At 37.9% G+C, this 20,299-nt stretch overlaps 2 protein-coding genes across 3 annotated transcripts in view; one reads left to right on the forward strand and one right to left on the reverse strand.

Annotated features, from left to right (window-relative positions):
• mlphb (melanophilin b) overlaps nt 1-9,296 on the forward strand; it is a 43,118-nt gene extending 33,822 nt beyond the window's left edge. Inside the window, exons 11-16 of one of the 2 annotated variants that reach the window (XM_023409236.2) lie at nt 1,349-1,639; nt 3,890-4,039; nt 4,138-4,206; nt 4,536-4,584; nt 5,098-5,192; nt 7,359-9,296. In XM_023409236.2, coding sequence (XP_023265004.1) covers nt 1,349-1,639; nt 3,890-4,039; nt 4,138-4,206; nt 4,536-4,584; nt 5,098-5,192; nt 7,359-7,385 — 681 coding nt within the window. In that variant the 3' untranslated portion in view covers nt 7,386-9,296. The remainder of the gene's footprint in view (nt 1-1,348; nt 1,640-3,889; nt 4,040-4,137; nt 4,207-4,535; nt 4,585-5,097; nt 5,193-7,358) is intronic. The other variant, XM_023409238.2, reaches the window with a different exon arrangement.
• Nucleotides 9,297-12,938: 3,642 nt separating this feature from the next.
• On the reverse strand, nt 12,939-18,161 carry LOC111657159 (ras-related protein Rab-17-like). The gene is made up of 5 exons (XM_023409215.2): nt 17,781-18,161; nt 15,935-16,086; nt 15,723-15,848; nt 15,527-15,620; nt 12,939-14,716 (listed from the first exon to the last, which is right to left on the reverse strand). The coding sequence occupies exons 1-5, from the start codon at nt 17,959-17,961 to the stop codon at nt 14,586-14,588; spliced, it is 684 nt and encodes a 227-aa protein (XP_023264983.1). The 5' UTR covers nt 17,962-18,161; the 3' UTR covers nt 12,939-14,585.
• Between the last annotated feature and the right edge of the window lie 2,138 nt (nt 18,162-20,299).

The raw sequence follows: 20,299 nt of genomic DNA on the forward strand, positions 1-20,299 counted from the left end.
GGCACACAGAATTAGACAAAACAGGTTTCGCATTTTAGATAATGACCACTGATTTTGATGCCTGAAATGTTGTCTATTGCCAGCACATTTATCACCTGCAGTTAGCTGCCTAATTAAATCATTGTGAGTTGCTTGAAAATTCCTGTAAAACCTATAACCCTGTAAAATGGTCCTAAATATGCACATGATGGCTACATGCATAATATCATGATAAAAGAGTGAGGCTATAACTACATACTCTAGGCAAAAAGTCAGGTCCGTCTCCAGCTTTCATTTTCATTTATTCATTTGGGAACATACACACATTAATTAACAATACTGTAAATGTACCAGTTTTAGCCAGCTGGCTGATTTTCAACTGGAGACGTTAGTAGAGATGTTTGAAGAACCATCAACACAATGATATTTACAGCAACGTCACAGAGGACTGCAACAACAAAAAGAATTATCCAAAATGTAAACACAGGTTATTCAAAAAGCAACTGGAACTCGCTGAATATTAAGACACTAATACAACAACAACAACAAACATACATATATATATACATATATATACACACACATATATTTAGCCACATAAAAGACATGTAGCATAAATACACAAGCTTCATTGTGCTTGTATTGCAAGCTGAAACTAGTTAGCTCTAGTGGTATAGCCAAACAGCAACCTCACAGCCTGAAAAATAAAGCCAACATGAAAGTACCAAAACTGCAGTTCCTCTAATGACCACTAGTGTCTGGCGCCAACAGTGAGTCAATCCCCATAAACTCCCATGTTAAAATGTCCAACTTTACAGCAGAAATAAACGTTTACAGCCTGGTACTAAAACTGGTTTCGGTCTCTATAGCTAATTTCCTCCTTCCCGACAATTTCCCGACAACTGTTTATATATTATATAACTCACCTGTTTACATTTTATCAAGGCTTAAAGTTATGCATAAATGTGGGCATGGCCGCTTTGAGTGACAGGTGGGTGAGCATATGTAAACCCACCTCTTTGCCCATTTTTGGATTAGCAGCTTCAAAACCGCTCTGCAGAAACCTGTGGGTGACGTCACAGAGGCTCCATCCATCTTTATTCACATTCTATGGGTATAGCACAGTAAAAAAAAAAGAACTACACTACATTATTCATTACATGAAAAAAAAAACATACTGGCACAAACAACACATAAGTTGATTTCAGGATTTATTTATTATTGCGATTTTTCAAGAGACATAACATTATCTCAGGTAGCACATTTAAATGGAGTTGCTGCAGTGAAAACATTCCCTTCAGTCATTTAAGACTTTTCACTAATGGTGTGGTTTGTTTTTTTCTCTGCTCTGTTCCAACACACCAACCAGGCATCTCCAAACAGCAGCTCTCCTCTTCCTCAGTGGGAGGAAGTGGACCTAGAGGAGCAGCAGCTCAGGCAGAAGCTGCATGAAATGACGGACAACATTAGTGACCACAGCCTCACCTCTGATGATGAGGACGAGCCCAGCAGGCCACATTCCTCGCAGGAGATCCCAGCGTGGAGGAGCCCAGAGGGGGACACCAAGCCTTCCAGACTACCGACCAGACCTACATCCAGAACGAGCATCGTGGTCTCCAGACTGGAGGAGGAGCAGCTGCACCAGACCGACTCTCAGAAGGTAGACATATCTGTGGCAGAATCACATGAGCAAAAACATCAGCAGAGGAAAAGTAATTTGTGTTTTCACATCCAAGTATTCATACTTGCATTAACTCTTCATTTAATGCCAGAAAGTTCATCAGTAACATACACACTGCACATCTGGCTTGTTGCACATTCTGTGTTTTAGAAAAACAGTCTGGCTCATGAAATTTTATACCACCTCTGCTGGAATCCAGTTCAAGCACATACTGCAGCCATAAATCAAGTCACTCAGCCTTGGCGTTTGTTTTTCCTTTGCGTCCGTTGCACTCAGATTTTCTGAAACAGAGAATGCATTACGAAAATAAGTCCCTCTCAGATGCTGTGCTGAGTTGCCTGAACTGCTTTCACTAGCATTTTTTTCTCTCCAAAAGCTACGGTGTCCTGGTGAGTCATGAGTCATGCATTTTCACCACCACTTTACTATTGGCCGGTTCGAACTGCATGCCCTCCCTTGAGGGTTTAAAGTATTACATAACACAAGAAACAAGAAAACACGCGTCTCTGATGTTATAACCTGATAATGTTACTAACAACAGGTGAACCCAGATGCAGGACACAGACTCTGAGCTCTGAGTGTTTCGTCTTGTTTTCAGTGTGACTGGACAGAAGATCAGCTTGCTTTCTGTCAACCGGATATCCAGTTTATGGAAGAGCAACTCTTGCTCTTCAAATGATTTTGTTTCAGTGCACTAAGTCAAGTTATACCACTGCTAATTATTCATGACTTAAATGATCAATTCATTTATCAATCATTTCAGGCAACAATGATTATTTTAGAACATAGGACAAAGCTACGTGTATGATGTGCTACTTCTGCCTTTGCATCTTAAGGAGGACAGACATTATCTACACGGCGGCAAGACGTCACTTGTCAGTAATACATAAACATAGGTCACTTTAAGTGTTTTAACAAATGGCCACTGCTGCTGTTATTTTGGCAAAGACAAGCTCAGTTAAGTATAGGTTCATGGACAGTCCACACACAGTGCAGTTAATAAAGTTTACCTACTGTGTGTGTAAATGTGAAACATGGCAGGTCACTCAGATGGAGGAGAACAGAGGACACAAACTCCTCTAGCTGTACATGCTAATGCTAATGAAGGCTACTCAAAATCATGTTATTATAATAACGGCTGCTTAGTCAGTCTAATATTATTTGATTTTAAGTGTTTAGGAAAATGAATAACAATTCACTAATTCACACTTTGATTAATGCATTTATTGTACTTAACTGAAATGTCATAGTATTTTATACTTGTATCTCACCACATTGCTACAGCTGCAGTCACCAGTTACTTTACACATACAGGTTTTACATGCAGCAGATAAGGCAGTTAATACTAGCGCCACCACCACCAACATTAAATACAGCATATAGAGTAAGACATCACTAATGATAATAATAACATAAAACATATGTAACACTGACAGGGGCGATTAATGAATACTTTTTCAGACTTTTACATAAGTAAGATTTCAAATGCATGACTTTTACTTAAAGCTGAGTATTTACATTTTGTGGAGTTTGGCTTTTACTTAAGAAAATGATTTGATATTTCTTTTACCACTGAACAAAGACTAAGAATCTACAGCCACACTAGCTTACACACAGCAATCCTTAAAGTGAAATGCTCACATCAGCATGTTATCATGCTCACAGTGACAATGTTCACCTGCTAATGCTTAGAGGGTAATCTTTCCCATTGCTACCATCTGTATCGTTTAGTGTGCTAACATGCAAATAATTTACATTAATAAGGTACATCAGAGGCTAATGGGAAGGTCATTAGTTTTGTACAGAAGTGTTTGACCCGATGATGACACTGGAGAAAAGGTTAAGGCACCACCAAAGGTATTACAATTCATCCTGAGGGGAACTTGAATGGCAATCTGTCAAACAGTTGTTGAGAAATTTCAGCACCGAAAATGTCAACCTCATGGTGAATACAAAAATCAGGGGATCACCAAGGTAACTAACCTTTTTCCACTGGGTACCATGTATATCTGTAAAACTTCATGACATTACTCTGATAGTTATTTGGGTATTTCAGTCCATAGTTATGGACAACCATTTGATGGACCAATATTGTTGTAGAATATGCATTAAAATTTAATTTAAAAGCTTTAATTTGATATTTAATTGTATTTTTTCCTCAAATCAATTTTGAAGTGATAAACAAATGAATATAGACTCCTTTCTCAGATCATAAAATTTCTCTTGTAGATGAACGACACAACAGAAAGTGTGGAGTGGAAGTGGCACCCCCTGGAAGAGGGATCAAAGGCGAGCTTCAGAGGCTCAACAGCTTTACTTGTGGAGTTAGAGGACCAGGTAGCTCAAGCAGCGGCCAACGTCCAGAACGCCCAGAGTGAGGTAAGGAAAGGCCAGACGCTGAGTTTAGCTTAACTGGCAAATTAAATTTGTTTTGAAGAGTCAAAAACAGTCATCACATTTTCTCTTTTTATCCGAAGGTCTCCTACATAGAGAACAGGATTGCTGCTCTGAATGCTGCCGGCATGCCTGTGGATAAAAGGAGAAAGGTAAAGACATTTAATTTACATTTAGTCAGAGGTGTTTAAAATCATTGCTTATGCAGAATATGTTTCCTCAAACAAATGCACATATTGAAGTTATTATTACAGACAGAGCTACTCTAAGGTCTGATTTAATCCTACTGGTTGATTCCTAACTGTTGCCCCTCCCCCTAAGATTCAAATCAACCAATAAGATCATTTCTATCTGCAAATTAGGTCTGTCTCTGATTAACTTTTGTACTCTCCAAGGTGCCAAAAAGGCAGCATACTTTCCCACATTCTCACATTCTTTCTTTTTCGTCTTTCTCTCTGTATCCCACGTTGGTGTCTTCTAGTCTGCAATCCCGATCCAAGCAAGAAGACTTTCCCAGAACTTTCCCACAAGTAAGAACCAGCACTGCTGCCCTTGAGCTTGATCCCCAGGGCCTCCCAAAACCCTAAAAACATCTTAACCTTGTTAAACTATAAGAGCATGATCCAACCAATGAACCGATGAACACTGTGTCCTGTTGTGCCATGGCTTTAATTTTCCCAGCTGGATAGCATACGCTCTATGTACTATAAATGGAAGAGTATTTTTACGCTGAGTAGTGGTTTTTCAGGGTATTAAATAGTTTTTTATCCATAGATGTTCTCCACAGTGAAGTTCAAGTGGGGAATTTGGAGTCCAATGCTACTGTAACTTGTTCCTGACCAGTAGTTATTAAGAGATTCACTTTCCCCCTGATACTTTTCCAATGACCAATGTGCTCGACAATAAGGTTATTGTCATTTCCAAACATCCACAGGAACCTCATTTGCTTCCAGTGTCAGGTTACTAACAGAATTCCAGAGAGAACAGGTAGAACCAGATCCAGTAGAACATGGATGGACAATGTAGTTGCTGTTTGTCTCCAGACCAGGTGGACAGGTTTGCGAGGAACTCCCTCTACAGGGGCTCCCTGACGCAGAGGAACCCAGTGGCCACGCCCAAGACCAGGGCAACCTGTGCGGTATGACCCCACTCTGTGGCACAGGGTGCAGTGAAGAGTTCATTTCCAAAATTACATGAAAAAAAAGCAAGACATACTCTGACAAAAATAATAATGGCAAAATCTGAAATGATGAGATGGCCGGTTGTTTAAATGTCGATACTCTGTATCTCTGTATACCCTGTCTGTATGTCAAGTAGAGAACTAGAGCCAGAGGCTATAGCTGGATTTATGCTTCTGCTTTACGGGGCTACACTATACTACAGTATAGTCAATATGCGCCTCCTTAAAAGGTGCTATATATAAGTTATCTCTGCTGCTGAACATGGTCTCTTGGAGCAGATGGTGGTGATATTGGTCACCTGCCAAGAGCTTCAACTGTCATTATATTTACAAGCCAAGAGGTTAGATTACGCCCTCTGATCAATGCCGCTTCTTCATCCTCTCATGCTGAACTGAGGGCGGGCTGGACACTACACTGACTCATTATTGCAAAATAGCATTACAAGTGAATAGAAGCAAAACAAGAGTTAACATTGGTGTTGCTTTCCACCTCTGGAGACAGCTCTTGGTGAGTAAAGGAATGAAGTTTGATACTGAACCTTAGCTAAGTAGAGGTAACGAAAACTTACATATAGCACCTTTATAAATATATATACACATCAGGGCCACGGCATCACCAGTGATCCCACATGGGGTGCAGAAAGGACTGTGATTGGCCTCTTGAATTTCGCCATGTTTTGATTTGTTTTCTTTAGAATGAAGACATCATTAAGGAAGTTAAAGAAAGACTCTCTGAGATGAGATCAACAGCCGGACTCACACTCGCACAAACTCCTTGCATTAAACCCAGCTCTAGCTTAGAATAAAGACTGACTCTGTCTAAAGGTCAAAAAAATAACTCACCTACCAGCACCCCTGAAGCTCACAAATTAACACGTTTGGAAGTCACTGCTTCTGGCCAAGACATATTCCAGCACATAACCTGTTACAACCTGTGCTTTTTACACTTCATTTCTTACGTGTTAATTACTGACCTTTGGAGATGGTAGTAGCTGGATTTTGTTGCCTCTAAGAAACTAATTCACTTCCAAATGGATCTGATGTTGGAAATGAACTCTTCATGTCATGATAACGCTGGGCTTCGTTTGCTTCTGCTGCTAGATCATCTAGTGGCTGGTTTCCGATCAGGCTTTGTGGTGGTTTGAAATAATTGCATTTCTTTTTTATTTTTGCTTTTTCCTATTCAGTCAATGAATGTACAAATTATTTGTAATTCTTGCATAACTAAGGTTGTATGTCCAACATGCAGACTTCATTCAAGCTAATAATAAACTGATTTCTCTTTAATTTTCTACACTTGGGAAAGGTAAGGATCAAATCTATTTCTCAGCATTATAATTAATTGTATTGTTTTGTTATATATGCACATATATGTACATGTTTGCCTCTTTTATTTGCCTAATTTTAAATAAACCAGTGCATGGATCCTGCCAAGAGAACTAAGAACAATTGCAGGCTGAACTAGATGAGAAAGACTATTAGATAGATACAGTAAGTATATGGCTATTTACTGTGATCTAAATTACCCCAATTTGTTTTCTACTTATGCCAATTGAAAACACCTGTGCTTCTATTGTACACATGTGGATCAAGGCTTGTCACTGTTCCAACCGCCAAGATTTCCACCCAGAAATCTTCTCAACTCTGAATGAGAATCAGTGTCTGTCTACTGAATAATAACTTGTCAAATGCTTAAACTTTGATCAGTCTGGGAGCCAGCCTGTGATTCAGTCTCCGGCAGTCCAGGACCGAGACACTGGCACATACACTGGTTTATGAGAACTGTCACTTTAATTTGATTATTATTGATTGCATATGCAACTCTTTACACAGCAGTGCTATTTTTAAATGAATCAATGGACAAAAATTGTTATTGTTATTGTTGAAATATGTTTATTTTGGGTCGATGTGCTTTAAATGTGTTCTCAATTTTCTTTTCTCCAGCATGAGTAATCATTTACAATCTCACATGATTCATAAGTTTAGCACAGGCATTATAGACCTGTTATGAATGATTTTGTGGCTAACAATCAATCAATTCATCCAATCAAAGAATTAAGTGATTGATCATCTAATTGTTAATCATCAGCCAATCATTGCCTGTCTCTCTCTCTCTCCTTGCAGAAACCAGTAATGACACAGGGCTCATGAAAAGGAGGCTGACCATCATGTGACCGAGCAGTTTTTCTTGTCACCACATTTTGTTTATTACATTTTGTAATAAACTAAAAATTAAGTCTAGTTAAATGGTTTATTATTTACATTTTAGAGACTGTCAGCTGGAGTGGGACTGTTTCTAGTTTTATTTTATTTTTTATTTAAAAATGTGTCCCTTTCACATTGTTACGTTATTTTACCATATTTATAGGATATGATAGTTACACATGATATGTAATAACAGTGCTAGGAGTGCATCTTATAGGGTGTACATATGATTTTAGATTAATTTAAACTTATGTAAGTTGTTGCATACACCTTGTGTGCAAAACATTTACATTTTCCATAGTAATCTGATATCCTTATCTATTTATTCCAGTGTTCACACAGTGCAAATGGAAACATGAAATGAAAATGTTTCCAGATTTAAGCAACATGTTAAAATCTGGCGTGCAGTTTTTCATAGTTTGCCAGTCCAAAAACAGTACAATGATCAGTTTTAAATACTTTTACATTTTATATTATTTGATGCTTTGTTATATTTAGTTTATGGAAACCCTGAAAGGCAAGTAGTTTTTTTTCATCTGAAATTGTTTTGCTCTGAGAGGAAAGTGAAATTTTTTATTTATTACTATTTTTATTTTATTTTATTGTTGTTTAGTTTTTTGTCAGGATTTTTTTTAAGGGGTTTAAGTATTTTTTGTTTGTTTTGTGTAATACTCATTCTGGCCACAAGAGGCTGACGTGCACTACTAAGTCTAAATAGGATTGAAAGCTTTCATGTTTCCATCCAGGTGGTTTTTAATTTCTCCAAGCACTCTCTAAACACAAGGTACATACAATGTATGTAAAAAATTGTACTTGCCTTTCAGATCTTCCATTTAAGTTTATATGTTTTTCAAATATTTATTTAAAAAAACCTTTATAATTGGACATAACAACAGGAATTATGTAATAGTATGAGCAGCAAGTTTAACTGTGCATTAAGGTATATCAGCTGTAATAAAATGATAAAATGAGTGAAAAATGAACAATAAAATGAACAGAATATAGAGACATATACATGCAATTGGGCGCCATAGTCTAATGGTTCAGACACATGACAACATAACTGTAACATATATGTTTTGCCATTCGGCCAGGGTAAATTTTTGCTGGTCATACCCCACTCTCTCCCCATGTTTCCTGTCTCTATCTGTCAAATAAAGGCAGTAAGGCACAAATTGTTCTTTACAAAAAGAAATATAGTTAAAATTGTTGTATTGTGACATAATATCATAATATATCCCCATTATATTTGTGAATTTGATGCTTTTCTATATTTTTGTCCCAAAGAGAGATCTAAAGATTTAAAGTCTGTAATGAGTGGGTTCTTATTGAACTTGCATCATGGTGTGTTGTGACTTGGTAATTTGCCTGATATTTAGCAATAACAGATGCACAGAAAAAAGAGCCATCTATTTTTCTTATTATTTTTCTGTTTCTTTATTTGAAGATGATTCACTAATGATCTGACGGGTGACAAATTAAAGGAAACTGCTGAATAAATTATTGGAGATAAAGAAAATTGCAGATGCTTCCATACAGGCCACAAAGTGGTACTGAATGGTTTGATGAGGATGACAGTGATATGAATCATATCCTATGGTCTTTGCAGACACGGCTTTTCCTTGAATTAGTCATTCATCTGTAGATTTTAAATTCTATTCTGTTTTGCTTTATTCTCTGTTATACAGTTTGAGATCAGCATTTGTACCACTGACGGAAATTTACCACTTCAGTGCCGACACTGCTAAATCACTGCTAAGCAGATTGTTTCAAGCCTCTGTTTAATTACACATCTAATTCTAATCATGCAATATTTTTTTTGTATTATTAGTCTTATTAAATTATTTGCAAACTAAACTAATAGTGTTTTTTTTTCATTGTACCTACTAATGTAGTTTGATTTTACATCTATAAGTTCACAAACAGCCTTTTCTCCAGTACAACTGATTTGCTTTTGTTGCTTCTCCCTGTTGCAGATCTGCATTATCTCACCGTAACCTGAACAAATCTTGCTTTTGTTCTTGATAATGTTGACATCTTCATATGCCAATCACATGACAGGCCTGTTGGTCCCTTGAAGTCACTGGAGAAACTGCATCAGTGCGCACTGGAATAAAGCTTTGAAGGTCCTTAACACAAGCTGTTAGGAAGTGGGACACTGCAGGAAAGCTATTCCCTAATACACAGATATTAAAGCAGAACTACACAACATTTCCACATTCATAACATGCATTCATGGTTTTGTTTTTAATGATGACTTTGGCAGGTGAAGTGCTGATACATCACGGCAGTGACTAAGTCTTAATTATTAGGATATTAAAATTGCCATGTTAAAGATTTTCTCTGTTGTCCAACCACAAAATATCCACAGAGCTCTGTTGAGTTTCCAAATCTCAACCATGTCCGTTTTGGATTAGGTGGTTCTATTGGAGCCCTGTAACAAAATCCTTGAATCCAAATGCAAAAGGGATATTTTCTGGATCAAATGTGTCAATTTTCCAATGTAAGTCTTGAGAGGTGGGTGACATCAGCATGTCAACTCATCGCCGCCCCTCCAGCAGGAATATAAAGGGATGGAGATGATAAACTGAAACCGACAGAGGTGCATCCTCCTTATAGTGCAGGTGAGAACTCAATCACTGGCAACACTTTCCTTGTTTGTTGGTCACATACAATCAATAATTTGTTTTTTCCCCACTTATTGGAATTTATCATGTGCTGTCAATTCACCTAGAAGAGGAGAAGGATTTGATCCGGCCAAGTCGTCGCTCCTGCACCTGCTCAGCTGCTGTGGCATTTACCGGGAGATAGTGAAGAAGCCAGTGAAGTTTGCTTCTGCGGCTCAGACATCCTACATTCATTTTTGCTGAGACGTAAGTCTTCATATTTGTTCAATATTCTCGTGATGTTTTTAAGTGAGTTGCAAAACCAGGTCAAGTATAATACAACAATGAATTCAAGTACAGCCAGAAAGTCAATACAAATAGTCTGCTGAGATTAAGGGGACAAAACTCTATCAAAAGTGATCTTTAAAAGCTTGATTTAAAATCCAGACTACACAATCTGCATGTTGTTTTCACCCTCATCCGTGTTCTGCCTTTCACCCCACACATTCTCTGGCACAGTTTCTCATCTTTGCTTTTTCAATTTTCAAACATTTCTTTCATTTTGAGGCCACTGTGTCAGTGATGTGATCGATTACTGACGAAACAGGCAGCTTTGTATTCCACTGGCTTGTTGTTGTCACAGACAGTGCTGCCTGCTGTGGAAACTGATCCCTTTCTACTTTGTGAATCTACAATGTATTTTTCTCTTGTAATTTCCTTGATCAGAGAGCACAGGATCATTTCAGAACCTGTATTTATTTTATGTGTGTCAGGTCTGATGGTATTCACTATCAGTGGAGATACACCTTGACACTACAGACTGGAGTTGTGATTGATTTTTTGTTTGTTTGTTTGTTTGTTTGTTTGTTTGTTTGTTTTGCTCCAGGTGACGCTGCAATGAGGGTGTGTGCAGTACTCTGTGCTGTCTTGCTGTTGCTGAGTCAAGCTCTAAGCAGCTCTCATCCAGAAGGTTCTATTATTATCAGAAGTAAGGGATCCTTAACTAATGACCAAATTAAATGGAGACCCAATAAGCTCAAAATTAAATAACTGAATAAGGCGTTATGCAACAAATAATATGATCATATGATTATCATCAATCATATGATTGAGTACAGACAAAATATTGAACTATAAAACACATTACATCATAATAAAACCTTATTTTATCCTGCTTTATCCAGCTTCTTTTCACATTACTAGAGTTTATGGCCAATTTTGTTTTTCAAAATGTACTTTTTCATTAATATTTTATTTCTGTTTTACAAAGCCAGTTATGTGATTGGCTGTCAGATGGCTGTCAGACAGCCAATTACATTGTGTAACATTGTGTAATAAAATAAAAAAGATTAAATGAAATTAAAAATTAAAAACCAAAAAAAACACCACTTCAAATTACTTTAAATTATTACTTAAGAATTGAATGGTCATATGATACATTTTGTTTGAATGTGCTTAATGTTTTTATTCACTCATTTTTATTCTCCTCTATTGTTTTGGAGTGCAAGCAGAATCTACATGACTGAAAGTGAAGTGACAAAAAGCAACTATTCCTCCTCGTATATTCTTAGTATGTTTCTATTCGTCATGCTAGTATTGGACCGAATTGTATGACAGTTTGAAAGTATTAAAATGACATTATGAAGGATACATTTTTATATGATGTTTCAGGGGTTAAGTAATTCTTAGCAAATGTGGAAATCTGGGATTGGGATTTGTCTTCTCTTTTCATGTCTGTTTTTCATGTGTGTTGTTCAGATCCAGACATCGATGCCTCCTGGTATACAGGCAGAGGGATCAGGCCAGTGGGGAGATTTGGCCGAAAAGCTGTGAGGAGAAATGAGCATCTGGCTTTTGTCACAGCCAGAGTTTACAGACCATAGCTAACAGTGACAGCAATGTTTGAATCACAGTGAAACAGCTCTGGATGATGGAATGTCTGTTGTGTTCTCATTTTTCAGTGTTCACATTGGATTTGTTGCACTCTGGTGGGCGAATGGGTACAACGCACGCCACGTAACCACAATGTCTGTGGTTTCAATCCAGCCATAGATATTTGTCATGTCCCTTCTCTCTCTCCTCCATGTTTCCTGTCCGCCTCTTCACTGATAACTGTCCAATAAAGGCAAAAAATGTCCAAAAAAAAAAAAAAAAAGGATTAAGACTTATTTCGGAGTTGCATGTGTGAATATTTTTGTTGTTTTTCTTCAATAAAATGTCATGGTCAGTTTTAACATTACAAGCAGAGGGATACGAAAATACTTATATTGCTACCTTTAAAACAAGATCCATGAAAATTTGTCAACTTCAAGTCCCGGAAAGAGCTTTGCTTGCAAATTGAATTAACTACATGAATGAAGAACATGAAATATTAAAAATCAGAATGCAATGTTATATCAATGTTTAGTTTGAATCCCTTAGCTTTTTTAGAGCAACTCCACACCGGATGTATACTCGGCTGTAAAGTAGCACTGCACAGTACACTGTATACTGTGTTTTAGGATGGCGACCTCTTCGGTTGTGTACGCTGAGAAAGTTCTTCAGGATCCTACAACTGTGGACCCACAGCTCACGAGTGTTAGAGCCTGTCTGGCCGAGCTGGAAGACTCCCACACAAACGAACGACCCTGGCAGCCGCATCACTATACACTGCACAGCTGCTGCTCGTCTTGGCTGTAGTGCAAAGGTTGTGACAGAACATGTAGCAAGCAATACATGGCAGCCTCAGCAGGATAATTATCCAGGGTGCAGTAACTCTTCGTGCAGTTCTTCATATGTAGTTTTGCCTTCAGATCAGTTTGTTCATTCAGCACTTTTGTGCACCAAAAACTCAATTCAGTCAACCTTATTCTCTCCCTTATTCATTTTCCCACCTTTTAAATGATTACCAGACTTCATTTCTTCAGTGTTTTATTTCCACTTGCATTTATAGTTCAACAGTACAAAATTACACTTTTGACTTTTGAGATCATTCAATAGGATTGCACAACATCTGCAAAATCTGAAACAGCAGGGCAGAGGGTTGTTTTTTTTATTCACAAGATTTATACACTCATAATGATAACCAAATCATCCCTTTTTTTTTGTTGCTGCATTTCATCTTCTCAATGTGAGGTGTTTCTTTGTCTCAGTGAAGCTTTCAAACCAAACAAGGAGAAGCGGCCCCTCTGGCCCCACAGAAGCTTGGTTTCAATCAGCACAATAAAGCTCCTTTTCACTGATGATTTGTTACCTAAGATCTGTGCAATGTTTTAAATCACAGAGCAGTAAAAAGTCAACGCTTAGAAGCATCATGCAGAGAAACCCCCATGGAGTATGGAGAAAACATGAGAGAATAGTTTATATAGAGCAGCTATGACTGCAGGGGAGAAAAGTCACTTTATATGGGAGCTTCAGTACGCAACATACAGTACAAAGGCCAAGAGTCTTTTCAATCCTAATGTTATTTATGAATAGGGACTTTATTTGTGTTATTAATGATTGTTGTTGTCATGTATAGTGATGTGTATTTTATCCACAGCAGATGCTTGAAAAAAACAATCTACATTTAAGCACATATTAAAAAAGCATGCAACAGCGACACTTCCAGGTCTAAAAAACACACAAAAGAATTAATGCAGCTGTAAAAAAAAAAAAAAAAAAATGAAGAAATGTTATATCTCCTTTTTGCAGTAGAAATGCAGAAATGTAAACTATTTGTTATGTTTTGAAAGTTTCCTGACATACAACAGTTTATCTGATCGACATCTCAGCGTCTCTGGTTTTAGTGCAGGTCGCCAGACACTCTGCCAGATGTTTCTGTACAGGTACATTGTTCAGAAACCTGAAAGCTCCTCTGTGACTAGACTTTGCCAAGAAATTGTTCCAGCATACAACCCCCTCTAAAATCACAAGCTGTTTTTTTTTTTACATTTTTTGTACTGGTCAACAAATATGATACAATTACATACATATGAGTTTTTAGTATTTTTTTCATTTTGGACAGATCCAGCCTATCTGTTTCCCCTGCTTCCTGTTAAACTATTCCTTTAAAAACAATAATCTCACTGGTTCAATTGACCATAAACTGGGACTAAGGAGTCAACAGTAAGACAAAGAGTCATACTAAGTAAAAATATTACCTATTTTAGACATTTTAGAGTTTTCTTTATGATTACAATTATTCAAGTTCAGAACATTTTTGTGCTCTTTCAGTTCCCAGCCATCCAGGTTAAAATGAACAGCAGAATGCAGCTTATTGTTGCACAGTGGAAATCCATACAAGGTTTTGGCAGTTAAAATACAGTAAGTACACTCACTCAGATGAAGTCTGCTTGGGAGACCACTGAGGCGTAGGGTCTAGAATACATGTAGGATGTAATATACACCCTTAGCTCAATAGCTTTTAGCCACAATAACTGTGAAGTAAAACGACTTCTCTAAGCCTTTTGGTGGATTTGAGAATTTTTTGATTCCAGCTGACCAACCTGGAGCGGCTTTAAACTAATCAGGACAAACCGAGAAATGAAGCAGGCAGCAACAGGATCAACAGTCACACAGGTCAGGGCCCAATTTTGCAGCAGGATGCAAAAGGAGTGAATGTGTCTCTACGATGCAGATCAATGAGTGGTGTCTCCTTCCACTCTGACAGACCTCCCTGCTGTCCTCCAATACACTCATACACTCTGTGGGCTGAACCAAAGCTCTGTTACTAGAGATATCACACTCACAGTTGTATCACACAGGAACATGGGCATGGAACATGCAAACATTTCAGAGACCAGTAGTTCATGTAGTCACACACATGTTGCACAAAACACCTTAAGTTTTCTATTTAAATATGACACTTTAGGTTTAATTTCTCCTTTCTTAAGGGTGTTGCACAGACTCTCTTAAAAAGGATTCCCTAGTTAAGGAAAAAAGTTAAGTAATTTACAGCAATGAAAGATATTTTACAGCCGTAAAATTCTACTGTTTCCATGGAGACAGTTGATTTTCTGCTATTAGCACTTGTGATACCTATTATCACTTTTGGAAAGTTCATAATATTAAAGAAGCCGCACTCTCATCCCACCATGGTGAACTTTGGTCTCTAAGGTCTTTTGTGAAACAATTGAACTGACTTTAAGTGATTCCTGATGTTCAATAAAAGGATTGAGGCTTAAAAACTTAAGTGAACATTTTAAGGAAACCTTAAACTTAAGGTGTTTTGGGCAACCCTGGCACTTTCAAACTGCCAGTAAATCACAGATTGATGATGGTTAAATACATTTGCTCCTCATGTTGGTATCTACTGCCCACTAGTGGTAGATGTGTGTCCCTGCCTTGGACTTTGGACCTTTATTCCCTGGTTTACACTCACCTGGAGACCCAAACAATAACCTTAACCTCCATAGTCTGTATTTGAAAGCATTTGATTGGTGGTAGGAGTTGCTTTTGAGGGCTTCACAACTCACAACACAACAATTTTGTTTTTGTAAATTATTGAACACATTCACTTACCTATACCTAGCAGCAGCTCACTGATTTGATCCCCTGACAGGACTGATGTCTCTGTAAAGAATAAACTCCTGTCATTGGCCAGAGCTTGCCCCTCCTGTATGATGACAGAGAAATCAGAAGTTGTATATTGATAGGGTAGGATATAAATATGACTATAGCGATTAAATGGGGATTTTGTTATTTTCTTTGTCTGTACCTGCACTGAGATTTGCCTCTCCTGATCCAGATCTCCCTTGTTGCCAACCAGGCACATGACAGTAGATCCTGGGATGTACTGTTTCTCCAGCTCTTTGAGCCACACTTGAGCTCTGACAAACGTTTCCTGTAGTGACACAAGCACACAATGGTATATACACCAGCCAAACTAAGCCAAAGTGAGTCATTTTAATGTCCATGTGTCCTTTTTACTCTTTTGCTGATATCATAGACCACGAGTGCAGCGTGGGCTCCTCTATAGTACAGTGGGGTGACACTGTGGTATTTTTCTTGCCCCGCCGTGTCCCATATCTCAAAACGAAGAGTGACGTCACTCAGATGCACCACCCGGGTCAGGTAGGCACCTACAGGGGCAGATGGCAAAATGACAATGAGATTAATTTGTTCCCCAGTGAGTCTTTACAGGTGTTGCTGGTTTTGGGGGTATCAGCAGATCTAAATATATGTATGAAGCATGCATGTACTAGATCAACACTTTAACATTGAAAGTCCCATATTGTATAAGTAAGATTGTTTGATTATAAAGCAGGTCTAGGTTCTATATTAATACTGTGAAAGTATCAAAGAGCTCAGTCCACAGAGAAATGCACACAGCCTGTATTCACAAACTGAGCCTTAAAAGCAGCCGTCACAACAAAGCAGACACTGCTCCTTGCCACGCCCCAAGCCCCGCCCACCTGGACCCAGCATCCAACCTTGCAGGTGCTATGTCCCGTCCTGATTTAGGTTATGTTTTCTGTTTCTTGTCATTTTTGGTTTTCACTTCCTGTTTCATTTTGGTGTGTGTCTAACCTCTCCTTCCGTGCCATGGTGTGTTTCACAGTCGGGTGACTGTACACCCTGCCCCTTAATGTGTTGCATCTGTGTCTCATTGTCTTCCCTTCCTAGTGTATTTAGTCTGCGTACTCCCTGTGTCCTGTGCCAGTTTGTCTTTGTTGGCATATCAAACATTCCAGCATTTTCTCCGTGTTCAACCTAGTGTGTTTTTGACCAGTTTAGTTTGTTGACCAACACTTTAGCCTTAATCTACTGGATTTGTCTGCCTGTTCTGATTGATCACCCTTATATCAACCTTGTCTGAATCAAAGGCCCTGCCTCTGATTGTTGTCTCTGAGTCGTGCATGATGAGTCCTATCATATGTTTCTGTCAGTAGGATTTGGTTTCTCTTAGTGTTTTACCTGAAATCTACTATATTTTTATTGGATCACTCAGAAAACAGTCAGCCAATCAGAAGAGAGGCTCAGAGCCTCCTCTCTTCTGATTGACGGACCTGTTGTTAGTAGAGCTCCAGAGAGAAGCCTGAGAGAGGAGAGATAAACTACACTCAGATCGTTTTTGGTTCTTAAAACCACAAATATATCTTCTTATGGATCAACACTTCAAATAAAACACTGGAAAAGTGTAAATATGGACCTTTAAAGTTTGACATTCTGGGAAATAGGTTTATTCACTAAAGTTATATGAGATAATTGATATTACTCTCATGTCTGTACTTTATTTAGGCCTATGAAGCTACAGCCAGGAGACTGCTAGCCGAGCTTAGCATGGAAATGGGGAAAAAAGCTGGTCTGCCTTTTTCAAAATCCATGTGCCAGCACCTCTGAAGCTCACTAGTTAACATGTTTTATTGAATTTGTACAAAAAAATTAAGTGTTAAAATGACAACTTTTCCATTGTACTTGGCCAAAAAATTGTCAAGCAAATCTCTAAATCTCAGTAAATCCATGACTGTGATTTTTGATTACACAAATGAGATATAGCATTTTAACCCTAACCCTAACCTTCTGACAGCCACACAGGCCACAAACAATCTTCAGGGTGTAATAACTTACATATTTAATGTGCAGACATGAGAGTGACATCAATCTTCTCATCTAAGTCTCAGCAAAAGAGCAGATAAGCATATTTCACAAAATGTCAAACCATTTCTTCAAAATAAGTCTTAAACTTATACACATAGAACTTTTCAGTGTAAATGAATGTTTTGTGTGATATTAAACCACTGCTAATCCACAGCTCCAACCATCATAAACTCACAGCCTACAGTAGGTGATGGACTCCTGAACTCATCTCTGACAAATCGCAGTGCCAAACTTGACTTCCCCACACCAGAACTTCCCAGAATCACCATCTTAACCCTGAGGGTCCGCACCGGTCTACGCAAAGTGTCACTGTGGAGTTGAGCTCCTCCTGGCACCCTCGGGAGATTCTCCCCCATCAAAAGATTTAGTTAACTCCCAAAGCGAAAGACACAACACAGGTGGACAAGACACAAAAAGTCCAGCAAAGTCCTTTGGCCCCTGATCCTGTAGGTGTTTTATTCCTATTAAGAAGTAGCAACAACCGAAGAGGGGTTGATTCGTCGTCTTTGTTGTAGGAGTCTGTCTGTGCCTGCTTCAGCTTGGTTTACAGAAAATAAAAGTAAAACCAAAGTCCAGTCTTAACTTGTAAAGTGCAGTGTAATCTCACTTCCTTGTGTGCTCTCACTACTGAGCCACAAAACCTTCCACACAGTTAAGTTAAGTTAACTATTTGTGCTCATCACATTTCATACATGATGATTTTTAACTGTAACACTAATTGTGTATTGTATAATTGCATATTTCTTGTTAATGACACTTGGGAAGATTTTTAAGGGATGCAAAAGAAACTGAAAAGCTTTTTTGAAATGTTGGTCTTTTTTCCAAAGCTTGGTCTCGTTTCCCTTTTACTGCAATTTTCAACTCAAATGTTACATCACAGATAAAAACAGAGGCTGTATTCAGATTCTTTCTGATACACTTTAGAAGAAAAACAAGTTATTTTCAGACACTTTTACACAGCATGCCAACAACATTAATTTCCTGTATCAACATGTATTACTAAGTATTGTTTTACGGCCATACGTACATACTGTTATTATATGCTATATACAGGAGATCTGTACAGGCTGCAGCTGGCTTGTTTTCTTCCTGTGTGTTTCTTGTCGTGACACTTTATCAACACAGGAGGGCAGCAAAGCATTTATTACAGCCTTGCTGCAACGATAAAAGATATTATTTTATGAAATACTGACACATTATATTTTGACTTTCAAAGAAAATTCATTGGCATTCAGAATTATTATTGTTAATCTGGCCCAGAAAGCACCACAAATACTAAATGCAATTATTTATTGAATAGTACTTATTTAGTACTTGATACTCATATAATATAATATAATACAATATAATCAATACCATATCAATGGTAAATTAAAATAAATATAGATTATAGATAGATTATAACACAATTACACATCTCAGTTTCTCCAGTAAGAAAATATGACAGTGTGAGTATAACACCATCCGCCTTTTACCCCTTACGTAGTTGTGAGTCTGGATAAACCTTAACTCATTAGATTAGATTACATTACATTAGATTACATTAGATTACATTAGATTAACTTTATTTATCCCACAACTGGGAAATTCATTTACCACAGCAGAAAAATAAACATCTATAGAATAAACATCTATGGAAATATACAACAAAAATATACCAAATATACACTAATAAATACAATATACACAATACACACGATATGTACATGAAAAAGTGCAAGTTTGCACATGGTCAGGAAGAGCAGGAGTTGTGGAGTCTGACAGCTGCTGGAATGAAGGACCTGCGGAACCTCTCCTTCTTACAGCAAGGATGTAAAAGTCTGCTGCTGAAGAAGCTACTCACAGACCCTACAGTGTCATGCAGAGGGTGAGAGGTATTGTTTATGATGGATGTCAGCTTAGCTAACATCCTCCTGTCACCTACTTCCTCGATAGAGTCTAGGGGGCAGCCCAGGACAGAGCCACTTGGAATAACAACTACATTGGAATAACACGCTGGACAGTTTAAAGCATCATGTATAATTCAGCCTTGTTTAAATAAAAGTCAAAAGTTGTGTACCTGAAAGATTGCAAAACAAAGTAAATAGTAGAAAATTATGAATAAAAAAGAAACACAAAATAATAAGTAAACTGCATGTGTGTGTTCCTGAATTCCACACAATATTGATATGATATTAAATTTAGATGGGGACTTTAAAAGGTTTCTCTACATTCAAGGAATTCCAAATGATATATGATATAATAGTGATATCACAAGATATAAAAATATCTAATGAGGTCAATAATGAGGTCACTATAAACTCTCCCCAGACCGTCCCAGACACACTATACTGGACTATTACATCAAGGTTATGGGATCTACATTGTGTTTGACTGGCAGTATAAAGCCATTCAACGCAGAGGTATCGTCTATCTCTTTAAGAAACACAAGCCTGTTTTTGGAGCTGGCTGGTCATCATTAAAAATAGCAGAGGGAGTGTGAGAGAGTGCAATAGCCCATGCGGGAGCTGTGGTTTCTTGTTGAAACCAAAGCCCTGAACATGTATGGAGTCCCTTTCCAGAGGTTGATGCTGCATTCAAGTAGTTTGCGTAAAAAATCCTGACCCTGAAATTACAGACATTCAAATGTTTTTATTTTAGATTCAGTATCAGTCATTCCTCTTATTCCACTTTGTTAGGGTAAAGTGAAAAAAC

This window comes from Seriola lalandi, unplaced genomic scaffold (assembly GCF_002814215.2).
Source record: "Seriola lalandi dorsalis isolate HSWRI2012SDOR001 ecotype SW California unplaced genomic scaffold, Sedor1 jcf7180002054385, whole genome shotgun sequence".
Classification (NCBI taxonomy): domain Eukaryota; kingdom Metazoa; phylum Chordata; class Actinopteri; order Carangiformes; family Carangidae; genus Seriola; species Seriola lalandi.

What these genes read in the sequence shown, in the direction of transcription:
- LOC111657159 (XM_023409215.2), bottom strand. Translation starts at nt 17,961, where the DNA reads ATGGGGGAGAATCTCCCGAGGGTGCCAGGAGGAGCTCAACTCCACAGT. An exon ending in TCTATGATATCAGCAAAAGA is followed by an intron (nt 15,849 to 15,934) that starts GTAAAAAGGACA and finishes GTGTCACTACAG; the next exon opens with GAAACGTTTGTCAGAGCTCA. An exon ending in AGAGGCAAATCTCAGTGCAG is followed by an intron (nt 15,621 to 15,722) that starts GTACAGACAAAG and finishes GTCATCATACAG; the next exon opens with GAGGGGCAAGCTCTGGCCAA.